The sequence below is a fragment of the Notolepis coatsorum genome (assembly GCF_963971535.1).
Source record: "Notolepis coatsorum genome assembly, chromosome: 3".
Taxonomy (NCBI): Eukaryota; Metazoa; Chordata; class Actinopteri; order Aulopiformes; family Paralepididae; genus Notolepis; species Notolepis coatsorum.
In genome coordinates, this window is record NC_140167.1 from 204,586,665 (window position 1) to 204,599,065 (window position 12,401).

At 53.1% G+C, this 12,401-nt stretch overlaps 1 protein-coding gene across 1 annotated transcript in view; it reads right to left on the reverse strand.

Moving 5' to 3' along the window:
- patj (PATJ crumbs cell polarity complex component) overlaps positions 1-12,401 on the reverse strand; it is a gene marked incomplete at its 3' end in the record, with an annotated part of 330,847 nt that overhangs the window by 207,468 nt on the left and 110,978 nt on the right. Inside the window, 1 exon segment of the mRNA XM_084311517.1 lies at positions 12,195-12,329. Coding sequence (XP_084167643.1) covers positions 12,195-12,329 — 135 coding nt within the window.

Consider the following 12,401-nt stretch of genomic DNA (forward strand, 5'->3'; position numbering starts at 1 on the left):
ATACCGATTGTTCAACTAACACTATCGGCCGATACCGATACCGATATTTGTATATAAGTATTTGTAATTTTTTTTTTTTTTGTTTTTTTTAATTTTTTTTTTTTTTAATGAAACTACTGTATATTTGTATGTGTATGTTTGTATTTGTAGGCCTCTTTACTTACTTAAAAAAAGGAAACATCAAGAAATATGTTTATGGTATCACTATCTCTCTCCCAGTATCGTCTTGCGGCCTGCAGAGGGATACTATTTTCTCAACCAGAGCTTTCAACCAATGCAATGGAACCATTCTTGCGGCCTGCAGCAGGATACTATTCTCTCAACCAGAGCTTTCAACCAATGCAATGGAACCATTTTGATTGACAGTCGATTCGGCCAATTACGCCACACCGGTGACCGCTAGCACCCACCTCCTGCTGTCCTTACCACCAATCGGCAAGCGTTTATAAATTTTTCTACTTCCGGGCATTCTGTTTGCGAGAGCAGAACACACTTAGCTACGTTAGCTGCACGGCCCGCCGACCGGCGCTCCACGCATGACCAAATGAGACATAATGATTTTACTGCAACAAATGTTATAATAAAACAAAGCCTTTCTATACATTTGTCTGGTTGAAAACTTTATTAACAGATTGCAGAATGTGTAGTTGGGTACGGAATGAGCAACGGAATGGAACCGAGCTATGAACGTACTAACGGAGTAATGCCTTGTTTACTGCTATCTTCGGGTAAATAATATGCTTGTTATTGAACGTGTAACACTTCATTTTAACAGCAGATACTTTCTTAAATGCCATCTTCCCGAGAGAGGGTGTTGACGGGGAGTTGTGTTATTAATAGCATTGAACAGCTAACCGAAAGCTAGCGTTAACTATTGTTAAAGGTTTAGCCATAACGTTACCTTGGCTAAAGTTGCGGCTATTCATAATGCAGCAATAATGACTGCAGACCTGCAAGCAAAGTACAGCAAGTTGACAAAGGAGTATTCCAACGCAAATCACATTTTCACCAGTAACGTTAGTCTTGCATCTAATAGCTAATAACATAGCTACGTTAGCTGCCCGGCCCGCCGACCGGCGCTCCACGCATGACCAAATGAGACATAATGATTTTACTGCAACAAATGTTATAATAAAACAAAGCCTTTCTATACATTTGTCTGGTTGAAAACTTTATTAACAGATTGCAGAATGTGTAGTTGGGTACGGAATGAGCAACGGAATGGAACCGAGCTAATGAACGGACTCGGAGTAATGCCTTGCTGCTATGGGTAATAATAATATGCTGATGTTATTGTCCGTGTAACACTAACTATATAACGCTAATGCCACAAAACGAATGCCTTGTTAATCATAAGTAGTTACTTTGATGCAGTAGATTGTGTGTGTGTGTGTGGGGGACGGCGGGCGTTGTGCAGGTAGATCGCGCGAGTGAACTTTTTTTTTTTGCCTTTTGACGCTACACAAATTGATGGGTATTTATCGGCGACTGCTATCGGCACATTTGAGCTTATCGGCCGATAGGCCGATAGCAGTCAACAAGGCAGTCAACAAGGCACTTATCGGCCGATACCGATACCCGACCGATATATCGGTGCACCCCTAGTTAGAGGTGGGTAGGAACAGGGAGTTAGAGGTGGGTAGGAACAGGGAGTTAGAGGTGGGTGGGAACAGGGAGTTAGAGGTGGGTGGGAACAGGGAGTTAGAGGTGGGTGGGAACAGGGAGTTAGAGGTAGGAACAGGGAGTTAGAGGTGGGTAGGAACAGGGAGTTAGAGGTGGGTAGGAACAGGGAGTTAGAGGTGGGTGGGAACAGGGAGTTAGAGGTGGGTAGGAACAGGGAGTTAGAGGTGGGTAGGAACAGGGAGTTAGAGGTGGGTGGGAACAGGGAGTTAGAGGTGGGTGGGAACAGGGAGTTAGAGGTGGGTGGGAACAGGGAGTTAGAGGTAGGAACAGGGAGTTAGAGGTGGGTAGGAACAGGGAGTTAGAGGTGGGTAGGAACAGGGAGTTAGAGGTGGGTAGGAACAGGGAGTTAGAGGTGGGAACAGGGAGTTAGAGGTGGGAACAGGGAGTTAGAGGTAGGAACAGGGAGTTAGAGGTGGGTAGGAACAGGGAGTTAGAGGTGGGAACAGGGAGTTAGAGGTGGGAACAGGGAGTTAGAGGTGGGTAGGAACAGGGAGTTAGAGGTGGGAACAGGGAGTTAGAGGTGGGTGGGAACAGGGAGTTAGAGGTGGGTAGGAACAGGGAGTTAGAGGTGGGTAGGAACAGGGAGTTAGAGGTGGGAACAGGGAGTTAGAGGTGGGTGGGAACAGGGAGTTAGAGGTGGGTAGGAACAGGGAGTTAGAGGTGGGTAGGAACAGGGAGTTAGAGGTGGGTGGGAACAGGGAGTTAGAGGTGGGTGGGAACAGGGAGTTAGAGGTGGGTGGGAACAGGGAGTTAGAGGTGGGTAGGAACAGGGAGTTAGAGGTGGGTAGGAACAGGGAGTTAGAGGTGGGTAGGAACAGGGAGTTAGAGGTGGGTGGGAACAGGGAGTTAGAGGTGGGTGGGAACAGGGAGTTAGAAGTGGGTAGGAACAGGGAGTTAGAGGTGGGTAGGAACAGGGAGTTAGAGGTGGGTAGGAACAGGGAGTTAGAGGTGGGAACAGGGAGTTAGAGGTGGGTAGGAACAGGGAGTTAGAGGTGGGAACAGGGAGTTAGAGGTGGGTAGGAACAGGGAGTTAGAGGTGGGTAGGAACAGGGAGTTAGAGGTGGGTAGGAACAGGGAGTTAGAGGTGGGTGGGAACAGGGAGTTAGAGGTGGGTAGGAACAGGGAGTTAGAGGTGGGTAGGAACAGGGAGTTAGAGGTGGGTAGGAACAGGGAGTTAGAGGTGGGAACAGGGAGTTAGAGGTGGGTAGGAACAGGGAGTTAGAGGTGGGTGGGAACAGGGAGTTAGAAGTGGGTAGGAACAGGGAGTTAGAGGTGGGTAGGAACAGGGAGTTAGAGGTGGGAACAGGGAGTTAGAGGTGGGTAGGAACAGGGAGTTAGAGGTGGGAACAGGGAGTTAGAGGTGGGTAGGAACAGGGAGTTAGAGGTGGGTAGGAACAGGGAGTTAGAGGTGGGTAGGAACAGGGAGTTAGAGGTGGGTAGGAACAGGGAGTTAGAGGTGGGTAGGAACAGGGAGTTAGAGGTGGGAACAGGGAGTTAGAGGTGGGTAGGAACAGGGAGTTAGAGGTGGGAACAGGGAGTTAGAGGTGGGTAGGAACAGGGAGTTAGAGGTAGGAACAGGGAGTTAGAGGTGGGTAGGAACAGGGAGTTAGAGGTGGGTAGGAACAGGGAGTTAGAGGTGGGTAGGAACAGGGAGTTAGAGGTGGGTAGGAACAGGGAGTTAGAGGTGGGAACAGGGAGTTAGAGGTGGGTAGGAACAGGGAGTTAGAGGTGGGTAGGAACAGGGAGTTAGAGGTGGGTGGGAACAGGGAGTTAGAGGTGGGTAGGAACAGGGAGTTAGAGGTGGGTAGGAACAGGGAGTTAGAGGTGGGTAGGAACAGGGAGTTAGAGGTGGGTAGGAACAGGGAGTTAGAGGTGGGAACAGGGAGTTAGAGGTGGGTAGGAACAGGGAGTTAGAGGTGGGTAGGAACAGGGAGTTAGAGGTGGGTAGGAACAGGGAGTTAGAGGTGGGTAGGAACAGGGAGTTAGAGGTAGGAACAGGGAGTTAGAGGTGGGAACAGGGAGTTAGAGGTGGGTAGGAACAGGGAGTTAGAGGTGGGTAGGAACAGGGAGTTAGAGGTGGGAACAGGGAGTTAGAGGTAGGAACAGGGAGTTAGAGGTGGGTAGGAACAGGGAGTTAGAGGTGGGTAGGAACAGGGAGTTAGAGGTGGGTAGGAACAGGGAGTTAGAGGTGGGTAGGAACAGGGAGTTAGAGGTGGGTAGGAACAGGGAGTTAGAGGTGGGTAGGAACAGGGAGTTAGAGGTGGGAACAGGGAGTTAGAGGTGGGTAGGAACAGGGAGTTAGAGGTGGGTAGGAACAGGGAGTTAGAGGTGGGTAGGAACAGGGAGTTAGAGGTGGGTAGGAACAGGGAGTTAGAGGTGGGAACAGGGAGTTAGAGGTGGGTAGGAACAGGGAGTTAGAGGTGGGTAGGAACAGGGAGTTAGAGGTGGAAACAGGGAGTTAGAGGTGGGTAGGAACAGGGAGTTAGAGGTGGGTGGGAACAGGGAGTTAGAGGTAGGAACAGGGAGTTAGAGGTGGGAACAGGGAGTTAGAGGTGGGTAGGAACAGGGAGTTAGAGGTGGGTAGGAACAGGGAGTTAGAGGTGGGTGGGAACAGGGAGTTAGAGGTGGGAACAGGGAGTTAGAGGTGGGAACAGGGAGTTAGAGGTGGGTAGGAACAGGGAGTTAGAGGTGGGTGGGAACAGGGAGTTAGAGGTGGGTAGGAACAGGGAGTTAGAGGTGGGTAGGAACAGGGAGTTAGAGGTGGGTAGGAACAGGGAGTTAGAGGTGGGAACAGGGAGTTAGAGGTGGGTGGGAACAGGGAGTTAGAGGTGGGTAGGAACAGGGAGTTAGAGGTAGGAACAGGGAGTTAGAGGTGGGTAGGAACAGGGAGTTAGAGGTGGGTAGGAACAGGGAGTTAGAGGTGGGAACAGGGAGTTAGAGGTGGGTAGGAACAGGGAGTTAGAGGTGGGTAGGAACAGGGAGTTAGAGGTGGGAACAGGGAGTTAGAGGTGGGTAGGAACAGGGAGTTAGAGGTGGGAACAGGGAGTTAGAGGTGGGTAGGAACAGGGAGTTAGAGGTGGGAACAGGGAGTTAGAGGTGGGTAGGAACAGGGAGTTAGAGGTGGGTAGGAACAGGGAGTTAGAGGTGGGTAGGAACAGGGAGTTAGAGGTGGGTAGGAACAGGGAGTTAGAGGTGGGAACAGGGAGTTAGAGGTGGGAACAGGGAGTTAGAGGTGGGTAGGAACAGGGAGTTAGAGGTGGGTAGGAACAGGGAGTTAGAGGTGGGTAGGAACAGGGAGTTAGAGGTGGGTAGGAACAGGGAGTTAGAGGTGGGTGGGAACAGGGAGTTAGAGGTGGGAACAGGGAGTTAGAGGTGGGTAGGAACAGGGAGTTAGAGGTGGGTAGGAACAGGGAGTTAGAGGTGGGAACAGGGAGTTAGAGGTGGGAACAGGGAGTTAGAGGTGGGTAGGAACAGGGAGTTAGAGGTGGGAACAGGGAGTTAGAGGTGGGTAGGAACAGGGAGTTAGAGGTGGGTAGGAACAGGGAGTTAGAGGTGGGAACAGGGAGTTAGAGGTGGGTAGGAACAGGGAGTTAGAGGTGGGTAGGAACAGGGAGTTAGAGGTGGGTAGGAACAGGGAGTTAGAGGTGGGTAGGAACAGGGAGTTAGAGGTGGGTAGGAACAGGGAGTTAGAGGTGGGTAGGAACAGGGAGTTAGAGGTGGGTAGGAACAGGGAGTTAGAGGTAGGAACAGGGAGTTAGAGATGGGTGGGAACAGGGAGTTAGAGGTGGGTAGGAACAGGGAGTTAGAGGTGGGAACAGGGAGTTAGAGGTGGGAACAGGGAGTTAGAGGTGGGTAGGAACAGGGAGTTAGAGGTGGGTGGGAACAGGGAGTTAGAGGTGGGTAGGAACAGGGAGTTAGAGGTGGGTAGGAACAGGGAGTTAGAGGTGGGAACAGGGAGTTAGAGGTGGGTAGGAACAGGGAGTTAGAGGTGGGTAGGAACAGGGAGTTAGAGGTGGGTAGGAACAGGGAGTTAGAGGTGGGTAGGAACAGGGAGTTAGAGGTGGGTAGGAACAGGGAGTTAGAGGTGGGTAGGAACAGGGAGTTAGAGGTGGGAACAGGGAGTTAGAGGTGGGTAGGAACAGGGAGTTAGAGGTGGGTAGGAACAGGGAGTTAGAGGTGGGTAGGAACAGGGAGTTAGAGGTGGGAACAGGGAGTTAGAGGTGGGTAGGAACAGGGAGTTAGAGGTGGGTGGGAACAGGGAGTTAGAGGTGGGAACAGGGAGTTAGAGGTGGGTAGGAACAGGGAGTTAGAGGTAGGAACAGGGAGTTAGAGGTGGGTAGGAACAGGGAGTTAGAGGTGGGTAGGAACAGGGAGTTAGAGGTGGGTGGGAACAGGGAGTTAGAGGTGGGAACAGGGAGTTAGAGGTGGGTAGGAACAGGGAGTTAGAGGTGGGTAGGAACAGGGAGTTAGAGGTGGGAACAGGGAGTTAGAGGTGGGTAGGAACAGGGAGTTAGAGATGGGTAGGAACAGGGAGTTAGAGGTGGGAACAGGGAGTTAGAGGTGGGTAGGAACAGGGAGTTAGAGGTGGGTAGGAACAGGGAGTTAGAGGTGGGTGGGAACAGGGAGTTAGAGGTGGGTAGGAACAGGGAGTTAGAGGTGGGTGGGAACAGGGAGTTAGAGGTGGGTGGGAACAGGGAGTTAGAGGTGGGTAGGAACAGGGAGTTAGAGGTGGGAACAGGGTGTTAGAGGTGGGTAGGAACAGGGAGTTAGAGGTGGGTAGGAACAGGGAGTTAGAGGTGGGTGGGAACAGGGAGTTAGAGGTGGGTAGGAACAGGGAGTTAGAGGTGGGTGGGAACAGGGAGTTAGAGGTGGGTAGGAACAGGGAGTTAGAGGTGGGTGGGAACAGGGAGTTAGAGGTAGGAACAGGGAGTTAGAGGTGGGTAGGAACAGGGAGTTAGAGGTAGGAACAGGGAGTTAGAGGTGGGTGGGAACAGGGAGTTAGAGGTAGGAACAGGGAGTTAGAGGTGGGTAGAAACAGGGAGTTAGAGGTGGGTAGGAACAGGGAGTTAGAGGTGGGTAGGAACAGGGAGTTAGAGGTGGGTAGGAACAGGGAGTTAGAGGTGGGTAGGAACAGGGAGTTAGAGGTGGGAACAGGGAGTTAGAGGTAGGAACAGGGAGTTAGAGGTGGGAACAGGTTGTTAGAGGTGGGTGGGAACAGGGAGTTAGAGGTGGGTAGGAACAGGGAGTTAGAGGTGGGTAGGAACAGGGAGTTAGAGGTGGGAACAGGGAGTTAGAGGTAGGAACAGGGAGTTAGAGGTGGGAACAGGGAGTTAGAGGTGGGAACAGGGAGTTAGAGGTGGGAACAGGGAGTTAGAGGTGGGTGGGAACAGGGAGTTAGAGGTGGGAACAGGGAGTTAGAGGTGGGTAGGAACAGGGAGTTAGAGGTGGGAACAGGGAGTTAGAGGTGGGTAGGAACAGGGAGTTAGAGGTGGGTAGGAACAGGGAGTTAGAGGTGGGTAGGAACAGGGAGTTAGAGGTGGGTAGGAACAGGGAGTTAGAGGTGGGTAGGAACAGGGAGTTAGAGGTGGGTAGGAACAGGGAGTTAGAGGTGGGTAGGAACAGGGAGTTAGAGGTGGGTGGGAACAGGGAGTTAGAGGTGGGTAGGAACAGGGAGTTAGAGGTGGGTAGGAACAGGGAGTTAGAGGTGGGTGGGAACAGGGAGTTAGAGGTGGGAACAGGGAGTTAGAGGTGGGTAGGAACAGGGAGTTAGAGGTGGGTAGGAACAGGGAGTTAGAGGTGGGAACAGGGAGTTAGAGGTGGGTAGGAACAGGGAGTTAGAGGTGGGTAGGAACAGGGAGTTAGAGGTGGGAACAGGGAGTTAGAGGTGGGTAGGAACAGGGAGTTAGAGGTGGGTAGGAACAGGGAGTTAGAGGTGGGAACAGGGAGTTAGAGGTGGGAACAGGGAGTTAGAGGTGGGAACAGGGAGTTAGAGGTGGGTAGGAACAGGGAGTTAGAGGTGGGTAGGAACAGGGAGTTAGAGGTGGGTAGGAACAGGGAGTTAGAGGTGGGTGGGAACAGGGAGTTAGAGGTGGGAACAGGGAGTTAGAGGTGGGTAGGAACAGGGAGTTAGAGGTGGGTAGGAACAGGGAGTTAGAGGTGGGTGGGAACAGGGAGTTAGAGGTAGGAACAGGGAGTTAGAGGTGGGAACAGGGAGTTAGAGGTGGGAACAGGGAGTTAGAGGTGGGTAGGAACAGGGAGTTAGAGGTGGGTAGGAACAGGGAGTTAGAGGTGGGTAGGAACAGGGAGTTAGAGGTGGGTAGGAACAGGGAGTTAGAGGTGGGTGGGAACAGGGAGTTAGAGGTGGGTAGGAACAGGGAGTTAGAGGTGGGTAGGAACAGGGAGTTAGAGGTGGGAACAGGGAGTTAGAGGTGGGAACAGGGAGTTAGAGGTGGGTAGGAACAGGGAGTTAGAGGTGGGTAGGAACAGGGAGTTAGAGGTGGGTAGGAACAGGGAGTTAGAGGTGAGTAGGAACAGGGAGTTAGAGGTGGGAACAGGGAGTTAGAGGTGGGAACAGGGAGTTAGAGGTGGGTAGGAACAGGGAGTTAGAGGTGGGTAGGAACAGGGAGTTAGAGGTGGGTAGGAACAGGGAGTTAGAGGTGGGTAGGAACAGGGAGTTAGAGGTGGGTGGGAACAGGGAGTTAGAGGTGGGAACAGGGAGTTAGAGGTGGGTAGGAACAGGGAGTTAGAGGTGGGTAGGAACAGGGAGTTAGAGATGGGTGGGAACAGGGAGTTAGAGGTGGGTGGGAACAGGGAGTTAGAGGTGGGTAGGAACAGGGAGTTAGAGGTGGGTAGGAACAGGGAGTTAGAGGTGGGAACAGGGAGTTAGAGGTGGGTAGGAACAGGGAGTTAGAGGTGGGTAGGAACAGGGAGTTAGAGGTGGGAACAGGGAGTTAGAGGTGGGTAGGAACAGGGAGTTAGAGGTGGGTGGGAACAGGGAGTTAGAGGTGGGTGGGAACAGGGAGTTAGAGGTGGGTAGGAACAGGGAGTTAGAGGTGGGTAGGAACAGGGAGTTAGAGGTGGGTAGGAACAGGGAGTTAGAGGTGGGTAGGAACAGGGAGTTAGAGGTGGGTGGGAACAGGGAGTTAGAGGTGGGTAGGAACAGGGAGTTAGAGGTGGGAACAGGGAGTTAGAGGTGGGAACAGGGAGTTAGAGGTAGGAACAGGGAGTTAGAGGTGGGTAGGAACAGGGAGTTAGAGGTGGGAACAGGGAGTTAGAGGTAGGAACAGGGAGTTAGAGGTGGGTAGGAACAGGGAGTTAGAGGTGGGTAGGAACAGGGAGTTAGAGGTGGGTAGGAACAGGGAGTTAGAGGTGGGTAGGAACAGGGAGTTAGAGGTGGGTAGGAACAGGGAGTTAGAGGTGGGTAGGAACAGGGAGTTAGAGGTGGGTAGGAACAGGGAGTTAGAGGTGGGTAGGAACAGGGAGTTAGAGGTGGGTGGGAACAGGGAGTTAGAGGTGGGTAGGAACAGGGAGTTAGAGGTGGGAACAGGGAGTTAGAGGTAGGAACAGGGAGTTAGAGGTGGGTAGGAACAGGGAGTTAGAGGTGGGAACAGGGAGTTAGAGGTGGGTAGGAACAGGGAGTTAGAGGTGGGTAGGAACAGGGAGTTAGAGGTGGGAACAGGGAGTTAGAGGTGGGTAGGAACAGGGAGTTAGAGGTGGGAACAGGGAGTTAGAGGTGGGTAGGAACAGGGAGTTAGAGGTGGGAACAGGGAGTTAGAGGTGGGAACAGGGAGTTAGAGGTGGGTAGGAACAGGGAGTTAGAGGTGGGTGGGAACAGGGAGTTAGAGGTGGGTAGGAACAGGGAGTTAGAGGTGGGTAGGAACAGGGAGTTAGAGGTGGGAACAGGGAGTTAGAGGTGGGAACAGGGAGTTAGAGGTGGGAACAGGGAGTTAGAGGTGGGTAGGAACAGGGAGTTAGAGGTGGGAACAGGGAGTTAGAGGTGGGAACAGGGAGTTAGAGGTGGGTAGGAACAGGGAGTTAGAGGTGGGTGGGAACAGGGAGTTAGAGGTGGGAACAGGGAGTTAGAGGTGGGTAGGAACAGGGAGTTAGAGGTGGGAACAGGGAGTTAGAGGTGGGAACAGGGAGTTAGAGGTGGGTAGGAACAGGGAGTTAGAGGTGGGTGGGAACAGGGAGTTAGAGGTGGGTAGGAACAGGGAGTTAGAGGTGGGTAGGAACAGGGAGTTAGAGGTGGGAACAGGGAGTTAGAGGTGGGAACAGGGAGTTAGAGGTGGGTAGGAACAGGGAGTTAGAGGTGGGTAGGAACAGGGAGTTAGAGGTGGGTAGGAACAGGGAGTTAGAGGTGGGTAGGAACAGGGAGTTAGAGGTGGGTAGGAACAGGGAGTTAGAGGTGGGTGGGAACAGGGAGTTAGAGGTGGGTAGGAACAGGGAGTTAGAGGTGGGAACAGGGAGTTAGAGGTGGGTAGGAACAGGGAGTTAGAGGTAGGAACAGGGAGTTAGAGGTGGGTAGGAACAGGGAGTTAGAGGTGGGTAGGAACAGGGAGTTAGAGGTGGGAACAGGGAGTTAGAGGTGGGTAGGAACAGGGAGTTAGAGGTGGGAACAGGGAGTTAGAGGTGGGTAGGAACAGGGAGTTAGAGGTGGGAACAGGGAGTTAGAGGTGGGAACAGGGAGTTAGAGGTGGGTAGGAACAGGGAGTTAGAGGTGGGAACAGGGAGTTAGAGGTGGGAACAGGGAGTTAGAGGTGGGTAGGAACAGGGAGTTAGAGGTGGGTAGGAACAGGGAGTTAGAGGTGGGAACAGGGAGTTAGAGGTGGGTAGGAACAGGGAGTTAGAGGTGGGAACAGGGAGTTAGAGGTGGGAACAGGGAGTTAGAGGTGGGTAGGAACAGGGAGTTAGAGGTGGGAACAGGGAGTTAGAGGTGGGAACAGGGAGTTAGAGGTGGGTAGGAACAGGGAGTTAGAGGTGGGTGGGAACAGGGAGTTAGAGGTGGGTAGGAACAGGGAGTTAGAGGTGGGTAGGAACAGGGAGTTAGAGGTGGGAACAGGGAGTTAGAGGTGGGTAGGAACAGGGAGTTAGAGGTGGGTAGGAACAGGGAGTTAGAGGTGGGAACAGGGAGTTAGAGGTGGGTGGGAACAGGGAGTTAGAGGTGGGTAGGAACAGGGAGTTAGAGGTGGGAACAGGGAGTTAGAGGTGGGAACAGGGAGTTAGAGGTGGGTAGGAACAGGGAGTTAGAGGTGGGTGGGAACAGGGAGTTAGAGGTGGGTAGGAACAGGGAGTTAGAGGTGGGTAGGAACAGGGAGTTAGAGGTGGGAACAGGGAGTTAGAGGTGGGAACAGGGAGTTAGAGGTGGGTAGGAACAGGGAGTTAGAGGTGGGAACAGGGAGTTAGAGGTGGGAACAGGGAGTTAGAGGTGGGTAGGAACAGGGAGTTAGAGGTGGGTGGGAACAGGGAGTTAGAGGTGGGTAGGAACAGGGAGTTAGAGGTGGGTAGGAACAGGGAGTTAGAGGTGGGTAGGAACAGGGAGTTAGAGGTGGGTAGGAACAGGGAGTTAGAGGTGGGAACAGGGAGTTAGAGGTGGGTAGGAACAGGGAGTTAGAGGTGGGAACAGGGAGTTAGAGGTGGGTAGGAACAGGGAGTTAGAGGTGGGTAGGAACAGGGAGTTAGAGGTGGGTAGGAACAGGGAGTTAGAGGTGGGTAGGAACAGGGAGTTAGAGGTGGGTGGGAACAGGGAGTTAGAGGTGGGTAGGAACAGGGAGTTAGAGGTGGGTGGGAACAGGGAGTTAGAGGTGGGTGGGAACAGGGAGTTAGAGGTGGGTGGGAACAGGGAGTTAGAGGTGGGTAGGAACAGGGAGTTAGAGGTGGGTAGGAACAGGGAGTTAGAGGTGGGAACAGGGAGTTAGAGGTGGGTAGGAACAGGGAGTTAGAGGTGGGTAGGAACAGGGAGTTAGAGGTGGGTAGGAACAGGGAGTTAGAGGTGGGTAGGAACAGGGAGTTAGAGGTGGGTAGGAACAGGGAGTTAGAGGTGGGTAGGAACAGGGAGTTAGAGGTGGGTAGGAACAGGGAGTTAGAGGTGGGTAGGAACAGGGAGTTAGAGGTGGGAACAGGGAGTTAGAGGTGGGAACAGGGAGTTAGAGGTGGGTGGGAACAGGGAGTTAGAGGTGGGTAGGAACAGGGAGTTAGAGGTGGGTGGGAACAGGGAGTTAGAGGTGGGTGGGAACAGGGAGTTAGAGGTGGGTGGGAACAGGGAGTTAGAGGTGGGTAGGAACAGGGAGTTAGAGGTGGGTAGGAACAGGGAGTTAGAGGTGGGTGGGAACAGGGAGTTAGAGGTGGGTAGGAACAGGGAGTTAGAGGTGGGTAGGAACAGGGAGTTAGAGGTGGGTGGGAACAGGGAGTTAGAGGTGGGTGGGAACAGGGAGTTAGAGGTGGGTAGGAACAGGGAGTTAGAGGTGGGTGGGAACAGGGAGTTAGAGGTGGGTGGGAACAGGGAGTCAGCGTACCTCCAGCAGCTCGTCCTCAGGCCTGAGGAGGCCGTGTTTAGCCACGGGGCCCCCGGGGGCCACGGAGGAGATGTAGTGGTGTCCGTCGAAGGAGTCCAGCTCCACCCCCAGGCGCATGGTGTGGATGGGCAGCAGCTGAGGAGACAGAGGGGCAGGGAAACTGAGATTTCTGTTCCACAGGTTCACGACTTCACTAAAAGATGTGAT